We start from the raw sequence: 20,659 nt of genomic DNA on the forward strand, positions 1-20,659 counted from the left end.
TTATTTTCCTCTCTGAGCTTTACAGTGGTTAAGCCTGAATGCTCAAGACATGGTCATGGGAACTCTTGATTGAGAAGGGCGCTGTATAGACCCCGATATATGGACCCAGGCTGGAAACTCAACAGTAAGGCAAGCCTGATCTCGTACATAAAGGTTTGAGGGTAGCTATATCATACCTGTGTTTGTGATGTGCAGGTGAAGAGAGGGCAGTGCCCTTTCCTGCCAAATCCCAAGACAATGCTGAAGATTGCTTTGGCTGGAGAGAGCTCAGTGTCCCAGAACATCAGGGTTTGGGACATCTGAAGCAGATGCGGAGTAGTTCAGTTATTTTAGCAATATATGGGTGACAGCATCTCTCCTGTGGACTCCTCTGTAATAAGGGGGAACTCTAAAGGGGCTGGCTGACATACCAATAGTTTGGAAGGTGGGAACTCAGAACTGCTGTAATTAGGATTTTATTTATTTTATTTTATTTTTATTTTTAGGGCCATGCCTCTTGAATATGGAAGTTCCCAGCTAGGGGTTGAATCAGAGCTGCAGCTGCCGGCCTACACTACAGCCACAGCAACTTGGGATTTGAGCTGTGTCTGTGACCTATAACACAGCTCATAGAAATGCCAGATGCTTCACCCACTGAGCAAGGCCAGGGATTGAACCATATTCTCATGGATACCAGTTGGGTTCTTAACCCACTGAGCCATGATGGGAACTCTGGGGATTTTATTTTATTTTTATTTATTTATTTATTTTTGTCTTTTGTCTTTTTAGGGCCGCACCCACAGCATATGGAGGTTCCCAGGCTAAGGGTTGAATTGGAGCTGTAGCTGCCAGCCTACACCACAGCCGTAGCAACTCATGATCTGAGGTGTGTCTGTGGACTACACCACAGCTCACGGCAATGCCAGATCTTTAACCCATTCAGTAAGGCCAGGGACAGAACCCAAGTCCTCATGGATACAAGTCAAGTTCATTAACCACTGAGCTACAATGAGAAGCCCTGGGGATTTTATTTTAAATATGAGCTCCTTTATATTCAAAAACTCATTAACACTATGGCACTCAAGGGCATATGAGGCCTTTTATTAAACAAATCCTTTCCATCCTGGGCATCCTGCTCAACAGATTTGAGTAAAACCAAGGTAAACAAGGTATTTTTCCATTTGATTTTATATGGGCCCTTTCTTTTTAGTTCCCCCTAGGCCTTTGTTCTGGAGTCTTGTAGAGGCATACAAGAAACCAGAAACTGATAGATTCTTGCTTTTCTTCCATAATTTGTCCATCCTCTGTTTTTTCACCGAGTGCTCTTATCAAAGAGTAACAGAGAGTTTTAAGTTCTTTCTGGATATTATCATAAGCATGGATGAGTATCTGGTCTTTCAATGAGGTGAGCATCTAAGCTGACATGATTTTCTTAGGCTGAATCAGAGTGTTACTTAATACATTGGCACAGCAGACACAATCTCATCCCTGTTGATTGCATCTATGGTCATACTTTGAAAAAAGACTGCATTTAGTTCTGTAGAGCTTTTCTGGATTCATAGTGTTTTGCTTTTTATTCTAACAGCTGCTTATTTGCATAACCTGTTAAAGATGCTTCACTATCATCACATTACTGGCCTTCCTCAAGCTTTTTGGAATTTTTTTCTTTTTCTTGTAGATTTTGTATCAAATAGCAGCTTTTTCTTTAATAAAAGTTCTGCCAGTCTGAAATCTTTCATTATCTTCTCCCAACTACACCACAAAGCTGAGCTTTGTAGAATAACACTCTGACATATTAATAATTGCCCTTGTCTTTAAGACCTTTCTGAAATTCTCTTAGTTTCTTCACAGATCTTTTCTTGGGTTTTAAATGCTGTAAAATATCCATCAATCCATTCAATTCATTTAAAAAACATTTATTGAGGAGTTCCTGCTCTGGTACAGTGAGTTAAGAATTTGGCTACAGTGGCTCAGGTCGCTGCAGAGGTGCTGGTTCAATCCCCTGCTTGGCACAGTGGGTTAAAGATCCTGCATTGTTGCAGTTGCAGGTCACAGCTGTGGCTTGGATTCAATCCCTGGCAAGGTGGGTGGGGTGGGGGAAACTCCCATGTGCCCTGGGTACGGCCAAAAAACCAAAAACATTTATTGAGTATCTATTATGTAGCAGGCACCAGGCCACCTACTGGGGCTACAAAGTAGAGAAGCTCACATCTGGTTTTATCTAGAATATTTGGTTCCGTTGTTTTAGTTTCTAAAGTAACTCCTCCAGAATCGCATTGAAAAGAAGAATCTCCTCTTATGGCTCTTAAATTCCATGGGGGGGAATGCAGCTCATAAGGAAAGCAATCCAAGTTAGCAATCCAGTATACAAAGTGGTGGGCAGGGTGGGTCACATGCCAAAAAAAAAAAAAAAAAAAGAAAGAAAAGGTATTGGGGAGATAAATCCTGAAATCCAGAGACACTAGGGAAGAAGCAAACTTTAATGATTGGATGTTTTTTCTCCATTAATGCAGGGTTTCTTCCTTTTCTTCTCTCTCTTTTTTTTTTTTTTTGCTTTTTTGGGGGGGGCACTCCAGTGGCATATGGAAGATAAAATCTAAGCCACAGCAGTGACAATGCAGAATCCTTAACCACTAGACCACCAGGGAACTCCCAGGGTTTCATTTTTGTTATATCTACAAACAACAGTATAAGTGAAAATAACAGAAAATTATTCATATTTCATTATTTTTCTTTTTTCTATTTTTTAAAAATTTAATTTTATTGGAGTATAGTTGATTTACAATGTTGTATTACTTTCAGGAGTACAGCAAAGTGAATCAGTCATATATATAAATATATCCACTTTTTTCATACCATTATTTTTCAATTAATGTATTTATTCCAGCATTAATGTTCTTTGTTTATTTGATCCTTTTATAAAACATTTCCTTCCATAAAAAATTTTTGAGGGAAAATATTATGTCTCAGCGAAATTTTTGTAAAGAACATGAGGTCTTTAGATATGAAGAAAGAAACATTTTTTTTTTCTTTGTGATGTATACCTTCTGACATACTCTGGTATTTTGTTCAGGAAGTCTGAAGACATTATAATTCTAGTTTTAAAGGTGTAAGGAAAGGATCCATCGTTTCCTCTCCATGACACCAGCTGAAGGAGCACGCCTCAGTCTCTTCCTTTTGTCTTCTGAAAATAAAGGGAAGGAAGCAAAGGATGTTTGAGTGGAGGGTTTTCTAGGGGCTAAACCCGGTGCTTAGAAAGCTCTGAGAATCCTGCAGCTTTAATTGAAGTAGTTCCTATAAACAGATGTTCTCCAAAATAAGAGAGGTGGAGCAGAGAACGTTGGGCAGCCTTGGGATACAGCGCAGGTGGGGGCAGCCGCCTGGTCCAGAGCCGAAGGTGCCTGCATTCTGCAGGTGCTGGGATTGTGAGCTCGCACCGCTTCGGCTCCCGATAGGGCGGGAACCGTGGCGTTGCAGAGTGCGGGACTTAGACCCTGAATCAGAGCTCAAATGTATTGCAAGCAGCAGACCTCGATCAAGCCGAGTGCCCACACCTGGCCCGGGGGAGGGGAAACAGCATCTATAGGAACTGCAGGGAGAAAAGGAGCCCCTGGTTTGGGACGCCAGAGGACTGGTCGGGCTTGGCTCGGTCAGGCTGCTTTCCCATGATTGCTTCCCCAACTTGTCCATCATCGCAGTGCCCTATTTCTATTGGTTCTACTCTCTGCCACTCGGTTCCGCCGCGCTGACCTCCATTGGCCCCCCTCCGGGCGGGGCCCCGCCCCACGAGCTGGACTCCGGCAGTGGGGCGCGGAGGAGAGAGCCCGGCGCTTGCTCTGGGCTTGGGGGAGGCGGTGGCGGAGAAGGAGGAGGAGAAGGAGGAGGAGCGGGGCCAGCAGGAGGCAGCGGCGGCGATCGCGCTGGGGTGATGGTGCAGGTGCTCGGGGCCGGCGCAGAACTGCCCGGCTGAGGGGCGCCTGGTCCGGGGTCTGCAACGCCGCCGCGTCTCTCCCGGACGCGGGCGGGCGGGAAGATGCTGAGCAGGTTGATGAGCGGCAGCAGCAGGAGCCTGGAGCGCGAGTACAGCTGCACCGTGCGGCTACTGGACGACAGCGAGTACACCTGCACCATCCAGGTCAGTGCCGTGCCTCGCTGTCCGCGGGACCCCCTCGTTTCCAGAGTCTGGCCAACTTGGCCCACGGCCGGCGCCCGGGGGTCGCTCCAAACCCGAGGGCTTTGTCCGCTCCGGACTGCGGCGGACCGCCCGGGTGCAGGGCACCTCCGCCTGAGCCCCAGTCCGGGGCTGGGCACCCGGAGCTGGGCTCTGCTGCGGGCAGAGCCCCCGCGTTCTGGACCCCCAACTCGTCTCCTGCCCTTTCCCGAGGTGAGGGCGCTTCATCCTGGCTGCCGCCGGTATGGGGAGCACCTTCTGCAGGCGTCCGGAGGGAGGCGGACCGGGCGGTAGGTTCTTCCCCCGGCCGCCCCGTCGGGGGGCGCAGCTTTGGCTCTTCGGCCCTGCAAGGACGGCTGGCGGCTTTTCTTATCTCTTTGGTTGGAAGGATAATGGTGTATGTCATAATTTCCCCCTGAGCGCTTGTGAGTCAGAGCTCTCAGAAGGTAGACTGAACGCGCAGCCCATGCAGAGTGGCCTATTGAAGGCAGCCTAGCCCTCTGGGCTTTAAAGATTTAGGCCCCCCTCCGGCCTTTCACTCCCCAAATATTCTGTTGGGCAGTTGTGGTGGAGGGGGGTGACGGGGGGTGGGCGTGAGGTAAAGATTTAGCAACAAGTCCCAGCAATTTGAGGGTTGGTGTTGGCGAGAAAGAATCGGGGACTTAGGGGAAAAAAAAACGCCAACAATATAATAATGCTGCACAGCATTTCTTCAGAACCTGGTAATTTTGAAGGTTTTTTTTTTTTTTTTTCCCCTACAACCTCTTGCTTCTCTTCCTTCGCTACTGCTGTGTGGTACGTCAGGAGTTGTAGTCTTTCTCAGGAATGCCGTTACAACCTTCTCTTTTCCTGTATTAAAGTCAGAGATAGAAGCATTGACAATGCTCGGGTGTTTAGTTCAGCAGCCAGGAGGATCCTGCGCTCACGGCCGGAAACTGCGCTTTCTGGAGAAGCAAATTGAGTTGGACCCGGAGGGGTCTCACCTGATCCCTCGCTGCTGCAGCAAGAAACACAAGAGGGCTTCTCGCCTAAGACGTGGCAGACAAAAACTGTCCGCCCCGGGTCCTACCCTCTTTGTCTCCCTCCCCGCTGCCTCACAGCCCCCCCCCCCATTAATTTTTTTGCTGACAGTGCTCAATAGCGGAAAATAGCGGAGAAAGACGCTGGATAGTATATGAGAGCAGCTGCTGTCTGCTGACTCCGTGCTCAGTTCAGCCTTCTCTCCACTTTCCCTTTTCTCCTAGCTCTGGCCATAAATGCTGACTACTGCCAAAGATCTATGAGGATAGAGAACAAAATCCCTTTTTCAGGCCACTTACATACAGATTAACCAGTCATAAAGATGCTAGCCATCAAGTGAAAGGATTTTTGTAGTTGAATATGATAGGGAGATGTTGTGTATTATTTCCTTACTGAATGAGTGACATGCTACTTTTTGTTTCTATTGTATCTTTATGTGTTACCTACAGTTTTTTGGTGGGGGGGGCACGAAAAAACATTGAGTTGACATTTTTACCATTTGAATACATTGTGTAGAGCTTTAAAAATCTTTTTCTTTTGTTTTAGATTTTAAAGCATTTACGCAATAACATGTCAAGGGCAGTGTGAGATTTAAACTTCATGAGTCCTAAAAATAGTTTTAGGGTATGTGATGAAATAAAATTTCCGTGTCGGTTATTAACTTTTGCCAGTACCAATGAAAATACAATTCATGTCATCTCTCTATTAGTGGATAACCTTGTGGTTTTAAGGTATCGCAATAAGGCAACTAGTTATTTTTCCCAGTTGGTTGATTGGTGTTATAGTTGTGGATAGTTTTTATTACTATTGAGAAAAATATTAAGTTGATCAGTACCTAATGAATTTATGCTTGCTATATGCTACTGTGGTGTGTTTATTTTCCTGCTGGTCTTATTTTACATAATTACAATTTAACATTTTATAAGAATTTAGGCCACTTTAAAAAATTGAGCTTGGTGTAACATGACCATACTGTAGTATGTATTCACTATCTAGATGTGTTAATGATTGTGCATTGTGGTTCTTGTGTGAAATTTAGAAAACACAGGAATTCTAAAGTCTATGTAATATTATCATTCTTTGGCTCTGCTATTGTGAATTGCTTTTATTTTTTGCCCATATGGGGAAATGTGAAAAAAGACTATTTATTTGACAATATTTTGTGCATATACCTGTTTTGAGCATTTAGACATTGAGCTTTTAGCAACTTTCTTCCTTGTATATTTCTAGTGGTGTGTGTGTGAGGGGGGGGAGAGCGTGCGCGGGCAGGCACACATACACTTATTTGTCAAGCATTGAGCACAGGGTCTTTTAAATCAGTATGGAAGATGACTGTGAGCTACTTACTATGTTAAAGCAATACTTAACATTTAGGAGTTGCAGTAGCGTATATTAAAAAATTTTGGTGATAAATTCAAGTCCTTTTCCTGAAAGTATTGTATGCCATATTTTAAAGTAAGGGATCTATTTTAGAAAAATTTCAGTGCTTCTTGAGATCATTAGAGACCACTTAGGGTGTTACAGAAACAGAAATGTATCACTGGGTTAGAGTCATAATAGCCACATTTGGTAAATTTCAGTTGTAGGAAATTCTATCAAAGTGTTGGTCTAAGCTTTCATATTGCAGCAGTTATACTGATCTGGCATTTAGGATGTGATTATTAAGGTAATGAAAATGCCTTATGTTCTCTTAGTGAAGGTTGCCACAGTTACCAGATTATTCTTCTATTCTTTCTGATATGCAAATGTATTTGTAGACCATGAGAAGTGAAAGTATACATAGGAGGGTTGTAATATAATTGCTCCCTGGTGAAGAACATTGTTAACAGCTCCCTGACAGTTTTGAAGGTCATTGCCTTATATATACAGATCTGGTCCATATTTTTCACACATTTGTTTCATTTATGTACATCTACATTTACTTACCACATTTACTACCTTACTTTGTTATTTTATTTGGGAGAAAATAGAAAAATGAAAAGGCTACCTAGTATCCTTGAACTCAGTATACCAAATGGAGTCATTTAGGTGTTTAGGAATGTAGTATCCTAAGGAATAGATTTTTAACTATTTTTCAGGTTATAACAGTTTATAAAATATTAAGAATATATATTGCAGAAATGCCAATAGAAAGTCATTGAAAAATATACATTGCCAAGTTAGAAATGTTAATCACTTTTTTTTGTTATTGCTGAAAAGTAAAGCTACCCTAGGAATGAATTTGATTTTACTGGGAACACATTAAAAATAATAAGTGATTAAACAGCTAGGTTAAATTAGTTTTTGCTGTTAAATAAGGTACGACCATAAATGAAATGTGTGTGCAGGGGCTGTTCTAAAGTGGTACTAAGATGTGGATTTGATTGTGTCTCAGCCACTAAGTAACTGTGGCACCTGGGGAAAGGGAGGGAATATTAAGAGTGAGAAAAAAATGCATTGATCCCTGTACCTGCCAGGCACTCTGCCTATATTATTATCTCATTTACCTCACATCAGCGTTATGGATTGATTATATACCCATTGTACCAGCTGAAAAAAATGGGATTGTGGGTTGGTGGGAGAGCCTATGTTTGTTGAATAGCTAACCATGTATTAGGCTTTCTGCTAGGTGCTTTGCTTATAGCTCACATCAGCCAGTGAGAGGTAGGTGGTATTATTTTCATTTTACAGATGAAAGGCAGTCCCAGGTGAAGGAACTTACTCAAAGCTAGTAGGTAGCTGTACTGTATTTAAACTCAGGTCCTTTTGTTTCTAAATCCCATCTTTCTTTGTTCCCTCTATCTATTTTGACTCCTTCAGTCACTTCACCTGTCTGTACCTTAATTTCTTCATCCATAAAATGGAAATTTAATTCTTAATTCACAGTAAAGAGAAAATTACTTGGAAATATCACTACAGAAAATAGGAACATTTAAGTACAATAAGATACTGTACTTACACTGTGCTTTATTTCATTCAATAGAATTGAGAAATGTTTTTTGGGGAAAATAAATGAACATAAGCCGTTTAAGTCCCCATATATTGGTTTCTAATTAATCTCAATAAAATTGTGAAATCCAAGGCCAGCATAACAGAAGTCTTTGTTAGAACTCTTCTTTAAAATCAAGAGTTCAGGTTTGCTTGACTTCTCTTCTACCAAGTCTTTGGCTTTAGAAGGGCATTTATTGCTTGGACCATGATTTATCTTTTCTAAGAACTTCTGCTTCTTGGTAAGTGGAATCCTTGGTTTCATTAATGCAAAAGGCATGTTCTTAGAGAATTGGGATAATTTTATTCACAGAGAAAAACACAAAGCTGTTATATTTTCATGAATATTGGTTTTTTTAAACTTGATTTTTAAAAAGTAATTATGCTATCTCAGGATCTCTGTTACAATAGCAAGTCAGAATCTAATTCTTAAGAATAAGGTAGTTCCAAAATTAGCCTTGTAGGATTCTAAAAGCACTTGTAATTCTGTTTCTTAATTTGTGTAGTAAAACATTTATTGTATAAAACTAATGCAAATCAGTATTTTTAGTACAGAAGGTAAATTCTGATGTGTATTTATGTTTTCATTCTTTTCTTTTTGAAGAAGTCTTGTTAAAGAGAGTGTCAGTGACATCCAAGAGAGACCTAGAAGCAATGACAGCAGCAGATTTTACTCAAGGGTGTGAATTTGCATTCTATTAAGTGCTTGGAATGAATATGCTAGGTGAGGCAATTCAGCATAATGTATAAGAAAAGAGCTTGTGGTTTTTGAGTCCTCTGTTACATTATCTAGAGACTTGTTTATAGTGTCTATGCTAGCATTAGTATCATACTTGGAAATAAAAGGAAATGTGTGCCAAAATAAAATCAGACAACCTGAAGGCAAAAAATGGTCATTTTTCATATGTTTGTAGTGGTTTTTATATAGGTCATAAAATGTGTAACCCCAAATAAGAAGCAAAGCATTAGTTTTAGAGGTAGCTTACCAATGATACAATAATTACTCTATTAAACTATTTTTAAAAATTATTTTAAGCACTTAATTTTCTGATAGATTATACTTTATAAAGGAGAGAGTAAGAGGGAGCTATAAATCTTAAACCCGAAGAATTATAGCACCTAGTCCAGTGTCTTACATAGATATAGTTCAGTAAATGTTTGTGCTACTTGATTGCTGTTAATCACAACACTTTAAAATTTCTTATGCCTCAAAACTAAACATTTTCTAGCAATTGTAAAACACTTTATATAGTTTCACCCTATCCCATTTCAAACCATTTTGCTGTATAGCCCCTCTCTCTGGTGAGAAGTACAGTATGTAAGATGGTATTTTATGGATCCTTTGAGGTCTCTGCTAACTTTAGGCAATTATCCTTTGTTGATTTAGTGGAGCTTTAGGCTATAGCTCCTATGATTTTTTTCTTTTGTCTTTTAAAATCTTAGGGTTTTAAGCCTTTGAGGTGTCCTCACTGCCCCCATCTCTGCAGGTTTAGAAGGCTTAGATCAAATGAATACTGGGCTTGATGGAGCCTTAGAGGTCTGGCAGAATTAGGATGTTGAACATAGGGTTCACCAGAGCCGCAGAAACGTCCTTCACTCCTTGCCCCTCAGTGCCACATAAAAAAAAATCTCACAACCTTATTTTCTAACTTCTTACCCCAACAGGAAGTGAACCATGCTTCCTAAATCTGTTTCTAATTATGTCTATTTTAAGTTGAATTCATCTTCTCTCTGATAGCCTCCTGTGTTTGCAGACCCGGTTTCATGGAGCAGACTCCTGTGTGTCACTCTTCCTCAGCTCTGCCCAGCCAGAGCTTGTTCAAGAGTTTTGAATGTCATGGAGGGTTGACAGCAACCTGATGGCTTCTGACTTTGCAGACCTGGTTTCATGGAGCAGACTTCTTTGCAGACCTGGTTTCATGGAGAAGACTTCTGTGGGTCACTCTTCCTCAGCTCTGCCCAGCCAGAGCTTGTTCAAGAGTTTTGAATGTCATGGAGGGTTGACAGCAACCTGACAGCTTCTGTATCTTACCTATGTGGTGCTCAGGGAGGAAGCTGCTGTTCTCCTGGAGGCTAGGTGGCAATTGCTGTTCTTCAGTTTTATGGCTTTGATCCTTGGGGCTCAAGCCAGTCACTTAAATGGTTTTCTCATCCAGCTGAGAAATTTGAAGTATTCTAAAGCATCTCCATCCTATGTTGTAGAGAAAATGGTGTTTCCCCTAAGAAAGCAAAACGCCTGTCATATGTTCATCCTAGCCATTGAAACAGGCCTTCTTTTCCTTTAGGACCCTAGGCTCTTGTAGCCAATACAACTATTTGAGCTTTTTTGAACATTTTACATATAGGTAGAGCCAAAACTAGTCTAAGGAGAGCAGTTTCTTTGGGAGGATAAACCCTAGGTTTAAATTATGGACTGCTTACCTTCCAAGGCCACCATGTGATCCTCATTATTGTCAATATTTTGAACAAAATAGGCCCTTGTATTGATCTTTCCGTAACTGTAATTGCAGTACTATTTCTAAGGATGGTGTTTAACTTTTGTGGTCTTTCCAATTTAATTGTATCATATCCTAGATTTGGAAGGTAGGAACTTGTAAAGATTCTTAGGTTCATATTTGCCAGGCGTTTGCTTGCTACTGTCAGACTCAACATCAGCTTGTATGAATCAAGTCCTCTAAGGAGATCTTTCCGTGCCATGCTCATACAGGCAAAATAATCAGGCCACATGCTTGGCAACAACTGAGTTTGTGTACAATAGCTCCATTCACTTATCTACAGAAAACACCCCTTTGACAGTGATTATAGCTTTCATTGTCCCCTCCTTTTTCTGACTCCCTACATTACCATGACCTCATCTATTGGTCTGTATTTAGAGGCACTCTGGACCACTCCAGATATACTTTTAGGATTTGTTCTTATATGTCAAAGGTCATTTCAAGTTAGACAACCACTGCCCACCAAGGAAAGCCACTCAGGATCAGGACCAAACCTAGCTATTTTTATACCTTCTTGGTGCCATCTTCCTGTGTCACAACTCAGGTACTCTGAAAATTGTGAACCTTGTTAAAAGCAAGGAGAATAGAGTGGGTGGGTTAGAGCATTGGTTATCAATGTGTAGTTCCTGGATGAGCAGCATCAGTTTCACCTGGTTCTTATTAGAAATGCAAGTTCTTGGCCCTACTGCAGACCTAGTGAATTGGAAACTTGTGGTGTGGAGGTTGGCAGTTTGTTTTAATGAGTCTTCCAGCCGAGTTTTAAGCTTGCAGAGGTTTGAGAATCGCTACCCCTGGGTTACACAGATATTTAGTAGGTAACATTGATGAGTTGATTGACTGCATTATAAGAAGTGAAGGAGAAGCCGGTGGCCTTAACTGATTCTCTACTCTTAAAAGGTAAAAGGTTATTTGCAGATATGCGTATCTGTCTTCAGGTGGGCAGGATTCTAAAGATGGGTCATAATTCCAATTGGGTGCTCTTTTATTTATTGTTAAGTTTTATTTTTGTCTTCCCTGACCTAAAAACAACGTGATTATTTCATATTTGTATACTGTTTTTCAAAGAAATCTTTACACCTTAAAACACTGGGGGAAGAAGAAGAGTAAAGGCCCTTGTTGTTCAAAGGCTTACAATCTAGAGCAGGACTGTTAATATGTAAGTAATATATCACAGAATTCAGGGCTAAGATAAGGTGATATGCTGTGGCAGGCATATGTGGGGGACTCAAAATTAATATTTCTCAAAGGAGGTGATATTTGAACTAGGTCATGAAAATTTGCCAAAAGCAGAAAATGGGCTGTGGGGATGGGTAAAGGGCATTCGAGGCTGAGGTAACAGCAGGCTACTTGTAGGTAGAAAAGCTAAAAATGTAAAGCCAGATACATGTAGTCTTTCCTTTATGTTGATCTGGTTTACTCTGGTACAATTGCATCAAACAACAGAAGTCTACTTGCTTAGGAAAAATTACTGTCAGCAAATTTCAATCATTCTTGACATGCTCAGAGGAGCCAGTTTAAACTAAAAATAAATGCATAAAACTGGCATTGAATTAAATCTAATTCCAAATTGGGTAACACAAATTAAGATTCTTCACAAGGCAATGGCATCATAGAAAGAAAAAGTAAATTCAGATATCAATCTTAATTCTGTGGTTGCAGCAACTACATATAAATTTTATTTTCAAGAGACGTCATCTCTGGCATTAGTTTAATTGCCTGAAAAAAGGGTGTCAAATTTCAACATTCAGCTGATGTTTAAAAATCCTTTGACTGATACGGTGCAGCCTAGATTGTGCATTAACAGTTGGGAAATGTGACCTGTAGAACCCCAAAGGCACATTTCAGCACCTCTGTTCCCAAACCTCAGTGGCCACCAAAAATAGCTTTTCTAAGGGATGGAGGAGTGCTTCCCTGGATTCCCCCTGTGAACCCCTGCCTGCCAGCTCCAAAGTTCCCAGCCCTACACAGGGTGTACTTTTAGCACTCAACACAATGCCAGGCTAGAGCTTTCAGGATGGGAACCTCCAAGAAAGCACTGTTTGGCATTTGGGCAATCAATGTTCGGCAGAATGCCAATGCTAATAGGTTATTTTTCTCTGGAAAAGGGAAAAAGGAGGGATAGTCTGAAAACTGATGAATAGAAGAATGACTGACAATACGGCACTCCATTTTGTTGAAGAGATTAAGTAGGCTTGCTGTGAAGTGGTATTATAGGAGCCAGATAAATTAGCAAAGGCCCACAGGCCCAAGACCTGAAAGAAATAGTAGTACATCAAAACAGCATGCCCCAAGGGCACACTCAAAAGTCTGGCCACTTTCACTGAATTTGTGGTAGGAAAAAGCCAAATCATTAGGAATCCTCACAGTCTGGTACTCTATCCAGGCACTCCATATCCAGCAAATTATCCTTTGTCTCCAGGAAGGTGCAGAGCCTTCTTTCTCTATAGCCCGATTTAACTCAAGGGCCTCTAGTCTGGGCCCTAGTCTAATTTTGAAGACACCTAAGTGGAAGAGTTGGCTTTGGAGTCCTAGAGGATTCCAAATACTCTAGGCAGAAGGTACTACTAAGAGTTGTTTTGTCAAGCATGAGCCAAGATAAGAACATTGATCACAAAACAAGCAGAATTAATCAGTTCACCTAAGGATCTCAAGTACTTCTGGGGGATAATTGAGGCTGCATCCAGCATGCCCTCTTTCAGATATGTGCCTCTTGAAAAATATGAAAGTGCTTGGAGTTATTATGGGATTGGAGGTTTGTAGGTCTGAAAGACCCATGTCCTGGCAGTGATGCCTGGGATGTTATACTGCACATTGAACCTGCAGTTTCACAGTACACACTCATCTGTACAGAAGAATATCCTATCAGCAATTTTGAGAGGCTGCTCAGAAGAAATTTAGCTGTTGAGAGATAAAAATCTGATCAAAACATAAGGTAGTTCCAGCACTGCAATGCAGCTTCTTCAATCTATACCCAGTTTCAGATTCGAGTATGTGTGGAGTAGGTTAAAAAAAAAAGTGAATGGGGGTTTGCTTGGTGTAGCTGTTGTACAAAAGTTACTGAGCTAACTATTGCAATGCCAGGTTTTATAAGTAGAATAGCCGATTAATATTTCTTTCCTTATTTTTAAATACACCTTGGATTATTTAGATAAGCTTGTTTAAATGGATACCCACAGTACAGAAAGCACATCTAAGCATTGTTTTCTTTTTCTTTTCTTTTTTTAAAAATTTTATTGGCATATAGTTGACATAAAATGTTGTATTAGTTTCAGGTGTACAACAAAGTGGATCAGTTATACATATACATATATCCATTCTTTTTTTCCATATAGGTTATTATAAGCTATTGGGTAGATTTTCCTGTGCTATACAGTAGGTTCTTGTTAATCATCTATTTTTTTAATGTATATAATGATTTTTATTTTTTTTCATTATAGCTGGTTTACAGTGTTTTGTCAATTTTCTACTCTACAGCATGGTGACTCAGTTACACATACACGTATAGATTGTTTTTTCTTACATTATCATGCTCCATCATAAGTGACTAGATACAGTTCCCAGTGCTACACAGCAGGATCTCATTGCTTATCAATCATCTGTTTTATACAGTAGTGTGTATGGGTTATTCCCACTCTCGCAAATCCTCCCTCCCCTCAGTGGTTTCATCTATGGTAACCATAAAATTGGCTCTGAAATCTTGAGAATTGTTTTCTAATAATTTTTATTGTCAAGGAGAACACGTGTTATGTGTATTCTAGTTTTTGATATTGGATACACTAGACTGTGATTATTTTATTTTTTATTTCATGTTTTTATTTTTCCCATTATAGTTGACTTTCAGTGTTCTGTCAAATTCTGCTGTACAGCAAAGTGACCCAGTCATACATACATATATATATATATTCTTTTTCCTCACATTATCCTCCATCACGTTCCGTCACAATCAGTGTAATTATTTTATTTTTTATAATGATTTTTATTTTCCCCTTATACTTGGTTTACATTGTGTGATTATTTTAAAGAGACGGATATGATGATATTATATTGGTCTGCAAATTAGATCTTTTAGTTTGTCATAAAATATTATGGACTATTCCTGCTAATAATGTATTTCATATAAGATAACTTTAGCTTCTGGTCATAAGAAAATGACCAAAGAACTAGAAAAACTTCCTCTTCACTTGTTGATTTCCACAATTTTTTTCATCTTTTCTGACATCTTTTATCCATCTCTTACTATGTTTTTTGTTTTATGCTGATTTATACTTTGGGCCATTCGTTTAACACAGTCTCTTAGCACCACTTCCAATTGTTGTCACTTCCAATATACCTTTGCTTGTGGCCAAATTCTTGGTATGGTGGCTACATCTTCTGTTGGTGGTGGGGAGTATTAAAAAAAAGGTGTAATCCTAATGTATGTAAATATGCACCGCAGCATTATGTGATCTATATCCTTTAGTTTCATTAACACAAAAGTGTTGTATATTAGATTCAAGACAATACAAATAAATGAAAATCTATATTGTATAAAGTGACATTGAGACTGGACTACGTATTATATGTTTAGAGTTTTCTGTTAGCTTTTTTGCATTTATATTTAATGGATTATAAAAATTGTATTTAATGCATTATTACCATTCTTTAATGGATTGTAATGGATCATCGCAGTGAGACTCGATGTCTGTGACCTCAGTTCTGGTTCTTAGGGACTGGATGGACATGGTGGGAGTATTGCCCATGGTCAGGAACATCTTTACTCTGGACAGCTAAAGTCAGTGAACCCAGAGGGAGAGTTAAAATAATTGACCAAAGGGAGAAACAAAAGATAAAAACCAGAGAAACAGTTGTGATGGAGCAAGATGAACCTTAAGCAGAAATACCTGATCAGAATTTGAAGGAAGAATCTGGAGAAAAAGGTTGAGGATAATGAAAGGCTACTGCAGATCTACTTTTTTGTTGTTGCAGCTGATTTTTTTTTTTTTTTTTTTTGTCTTTCTTGTCTTAGGGGCACACCTGTGGCATATGGAGGTTCCCAGGCTAGGGGTCTAATCAGAGCTGTAGCTGCCAGCCTACACCACAGCCATAGCAATGCCAGATCCGAGCCATGTCTGCAACCTACACTACAGCTCATGGCAATGCCAGATCCTTAACCCACTGAGCACGGCCGGGGATCGAACCCACAACCTCATGGTTCCTAGTTGGATTCGTTTCCTGCTGCTCCATGATGGGAACTCCTGCAGCTGAATGTTATAGAATGGTTTAAAGGCTCTAGGCTTGGTCCCCAAGTTGGGGTGATATTTGAAAAAATCAACAGCAACAAGTCCTGGTGAAAACCTACCTCACTGATCAAGACTCTGCCAAAGAGCACTGAAGTTGGGCCTAGGGCCTTCTAGTGGTCCAAACACTAAGTATTTAGTGCTAAATCATGGGAGGTGGGATTGCTGTTGGTCTCTGGGAAGAAAGGTGAAACCTCTCAGGGCAGCAGTTAGCTATTTGCCGACTGGTAGAGATTGCAGCATTTTAGTGACCAGCATGGTCTTACTGGAGCATGCCAAGCTGAATTCACTCCTCACTCTGTCAGGCTTCTTCTGTTAGGTGGGATGAGATGGGAACGTCCAAGAAGCCACAAGAGCCCAGGTGTTTTTGAGGTATACTGGGGATCTGGATGAATTCAATTTTCCTCCTTCTACTGTAGCCTACCTGATGGCAGGAGTCAGAGCTCGTGCGTTGCCTTCCCTGGCTCTCTATTTGTGCTTGCCAGATATGGGGTCCTAAAAGTCTCAGTTTTATCCTTCTCTGGATTGATGGACCCATTCCTACCTTTTGCATGTTTACAAAATGCAACTATGATTGTTCTCTTTTTAAAATCCTTTAAGCTTTTCCCATTCTCTACTGGATTAGAGCCTTTTAGCATGGCATAGAAGGCCTTCCTTGATCTCTCTGCTGCCTCCCTTCCAGACTTGTTTCCTGTCATCCTCCATATGCATTTTTTCCTGCTGCAGGAGTCATCCACGCTCATTACCTCCCTTCCAGGGTAGACTCACTCCCTGGGATGCTGGGCAGTGCCTTGAGGGACCTTACTGTAGCACTTACCACATTGAAATGTAAATATTCACTCATGTATCTCCCTCTCACTAGACTGTGAATTGTTAGAAGGGCAGAGATTTTTATCTTTGTACAGTTAGTATCTAAGGTCTCACCTTGAGGCTCAATAAATGTTGATTGTAGATGTGCATGAATGAAAATGTTAGCTCTGATAAAGAGGATTATTAAAAATGCAAATGTAAGGTTACATCTGACTTGAACTAAATAGGTTTTTTAAAATGGGAGTTCCTGGCTTGGCTCAGTGGTAATGAACCTGACTGGGATCCATGAGGATGCCAGTTTGATCCCCAGCCTCACTCAGTGGGTTAAGGATCTGGCCTTGCCTGTGAGCTTGGCATAGGCTGGCAGCTGTAGCTCCAATTCAAGCCTGGGAACTTCTGTATGCTGTGGGTGCAGCCCTAAAAACAAAAACAAAAAAAATGAACACATCAGATTTTTTGGTCTTGATAGAAGCATGTTATGGTGACTTTAAAAGGTGGTGATGATTGTGCAACTATAGAAATATACTAAAAACCACTGAATCGTACACTTTAAAATGGTAACCTTCTGAATTTCCCGTTGTGGTGCAGCAGAAACAAATCCAACTAGGAACAATAAAGTGGGGATTCAATCCCTAGCCTCGCTTAGCAGGCTAAGGATCTGGCATTGCTGTGAGCTGTGGTGTAGATTGCAGACTCTGGCATAGGGTGGCACCTGTAGCTTTGATTAGACCCCTAGCCTGGGAACCTCCATATGCCGAGGGTGAGGCCCTAAAAAGCAAAAAAGCAAAAAAAAAAAAAAAAAGGCAACCTTCTGATGTGAATTTTATGTCAATTCACACATCAATTTCTTGGTTTTGACAATGTACTATATGTATGATGTTATATTGGGGGAAGCTAGGGGAACGGTTCATGGGACATCTTTATATGACTTTTACAATTTCTTGTGACAATTGTTATAATAAAGTTTTAAAAGAGTGATTAAATTATTTTACTGAGCAAATATGCTTATTTAGGACTTACGGTTCAGAATAACTATAGAAAATTTTGTTACTTCATTAGGATTCAGTTGCTTTGCAAAATTATGTGGGGTTATTTATACATAGATACATTTTGACATGTGACACGAAAATAAAATAAATTCAATTATAATCTAATAAAAAGAAAAATTAAGAGTTTAGGAATGATATTTCAGAAGTCTTTTTGTATCCTTTTTTTCCCCTCTGATTCTGTGTATCTCTCGTTATAATGTTTCTCTGACATAATTACAGTTAAAATGAATGTACTGACGAATTATGCATATCATAACATGGTACCATTCTTATGTTTTAGAGAGTTATTTGATGTAGTGTCTGTATTATATCTCTTAATAGTAATATGTGTTAATTGATCCATTTAAAAAATTATTGGGTACTTTGGGGGTTCTGGGCTCTGTGATAAGCACTTTATGTGTATTCCTTCGTTTAATCCTACCTGTTTAATAGAAAATACCATTGTCCCTAGATTACAGGTGAGTACTATAAGGCTGAGATGTTAAATAACTCCCCTAATATTACACAGCTAATCAGTGTGGGAGCTAGGATTGGAACATGGAGTCCCTATGACCTCAGAGTTGTTCATATTCATTCTCTGTGATGAAGCAGGCAGTATAGTCGAAGGGAAAAACACTGATGTGGGGGTGTCAGGAGACTTGTGTAAAATGCCTGACTCTGACTGATTATCTTTGAGGGCTTGAGCAGGTAACTCAAGCTTTAAGATGCAACCTAGCCTCTCATCTGCAAAATGAGGAGGCTCAAATAGAAGACCCCTCAAGTCTCTTTTAGCACAGACATTCTATAGTTAAGAGAACTCAGTAGTGTTTTTCTTTGTGTTCCTTCTATGAAGGATATTCTTTATAAATGCAAATATTCCTTTTAAAGAACTGAGATGTCAAAAAAGAGCTTGGTGACTGCTTCAGTCTGTGAGCTGGCCCTTTGTTTTGCATAAGGCAAAATGTAGTTTTACTTACTCATTCATCACAGATTAGATTCTGGAGGATTGACCCATGCTAATCAAAGGTGATAAAAATCTTGTTTTGTAATTCTGAATCTGTTTATTAACTATTTAGTAGGGTATACTAAATACTAGTTTTGGCCATTATAGGCACTTTTAGGATTAGATATTTTGGAAAATCAAATTAGAAGTTGTTTTGGAAGGCAAAGAAAATCAAATATTTTTGTGGGATATTCTAGGTTGTGTAAAAGCCTTATAAACTGTCTCTGCTCTGTAATACAGTTCTAGTAATTATGTATCTACCAAAATCAGCTCCCGTGAATAGTATTTACTAAATGCTGATAAAGTCTTCTCTTTAGTCCTTCCCCCATTTCATGGAGATTATTGTACATATGTTAGTAATACAGCTTCAATTTTTCTTAATTTTTTGAGGTATATCCAATCCAATCTGTTTACTTTGATTAGATTTGGGTATTTCTTTAAATGATTGTGAATGCCATTTCCCCCACTAAGTTAGTGGACTTGACCAGAGACCTTTTTTTTTTTTTTTTTTTTTTTTTGTCTTTTTAGGGCAGTACCAGTGGCATATGGAGGTTCCCAGGCGAGGGTTCGAATTGGAGCTGTAGCTGTTGGCCTAAGCCACAGTCACAGCAACACAGGATCTGAGCCATGTCTGCAACCTGCACCACAGCTCACGACAACACAGCATCCTTAACCCACTGAGCAAGATCAGGGATCAAACCCGAGTTCTCATGGACGTTAGCTGGGTTCATTAACCGTCGAGCCATGACGGGAACTCCTAGAGAACTTTCTTTAATATCATTTTTGTCTTTCAGAGGGAGGTCTTTTTAAAAAAACTTTGATCTCAAACTTTGGCGGGGGCGGGGTTTGCCATACTCTTCATATTATCAGTCTTTCTTAGACAGTATTATGCAACCTTGATGACATCCATAGGAGGCATATGCCACATATGTTATGGAAGTTGTGAACTCTGATGTATTTTAAAGGTTTCTATGTATTTTTTTTTTGCTCTGAAGTTGACAAATACTGTTTTCTGCAGTTCCTACAATATAAACTTGGCTTTGTTAAAAGTCAGGTTACTGAGGTGCAATTTACATAAAGTAAAAATTTACTCTTTTATAGGTGTACAGTTCTTTGAATTTTGACAAATATATGCAAATTGTATAATCAATATATAGCAAATATTTCCACCGCTCCATAAAATTCCCTTGTGCCTTTTTATGGTCAGTTCTCTCCCCCTTCCTGAATCTCTGGCAGCCTCTAATCTGGGCTCTGTGTTTATAGTTTTCCCTCTTTCACAATATCTTATAAATAGAATCATGCAACATGTAATCTTTTGAATCTGGTTTCTTTCACTTTAGCATAGTGCTTTTTTGAGATACAAATTACATATCATAAAGTTAATCTGTTTAAGGTATACAGTTCAGCAGATTTTAATATATTAACAGAGTTGTGCAATCATCAGCATAATCTAATTTTAGAACATTTATATCACTTCCCAAAGAAGTCTTGTACCCATTAGCAGTTATTCCTATTTCCGGTCTCCCTCCCCCCAGCTCTGCCCTAGGCAAACATTAATCTACTTTCTGTCTATAGATTTGCCTATTCTGGACCTTTCAAATAAATGGTATCATACTCTACATGGTCTTTAGTAACTGACTTCTTCCACTTGGCATAATGTTTTTGAATCTCATCCAAGTAGTAATTTATATTAGTACTTTTTTATTGCGAAATAATTTCCCATTGTATGGACATATCACGTTTTGTTTTTCCATTTATCAGTTGATGGAAATTTGCATTGTTCCATTTTAGGGCTGTTATAAATAATGCTGTGATCATTTATGTACAAGTTTTTGTGTGTATGTCTGTTTTTATTTCTTTTGGATGTGCTGTGAACATTTGTATACAAGTTCTTATGTGGAAATATCTTT

The 20,659-nt window shown here is 39.7% G+C and overlaps 1 protein-coding gene across 5 annotated transcripts in view; it reads left to right on the forward strand.

Annotated features, from left to right (window-relative positions):
* Positions 3,773 to 20,659, forward strand: part of FRMD5 (FERM domain containing 5) — a 335,453-nt gene continuing 318,566 nt past the window's right edge. For 3 of the 5 annotated variants that reach the window (XM_021096597.1, XM_021096605.1, XM_021096608.1), the window contains exon 1: positions 3,778 to 4,114. In XM_021096597.1, the coding sequence (XP_020952256.1) occupies positions 4,013 to 4,114 (102 nt within the window). In that variant the 5' untranslated portion in view covers positions 3,778 to 4,012. Of the gene's footprint in view, positions 4,115 to 20,659 lie in introns of all 5 variants that reach the window. The other 2 variants (XM_021096590.1, XM_021096613.1) reach the window with 2 other exon arrangements.

This window comes from Sus scrofa, chromosome 1 (genome assembly GCF_000003025.6).
Source record: "Sus scrofa isolate TJ Tabasco breed Duroc chromosome 1, Sscrofa11.1, whole genome shotgun sequence".
Classification (NCBI taxonomy): domain Eukaryota; kingdom Metazoa; phylum Chordata; class Mammalia; order Artiodactyla; family Suidae; genus Sus; species Sus scrofa.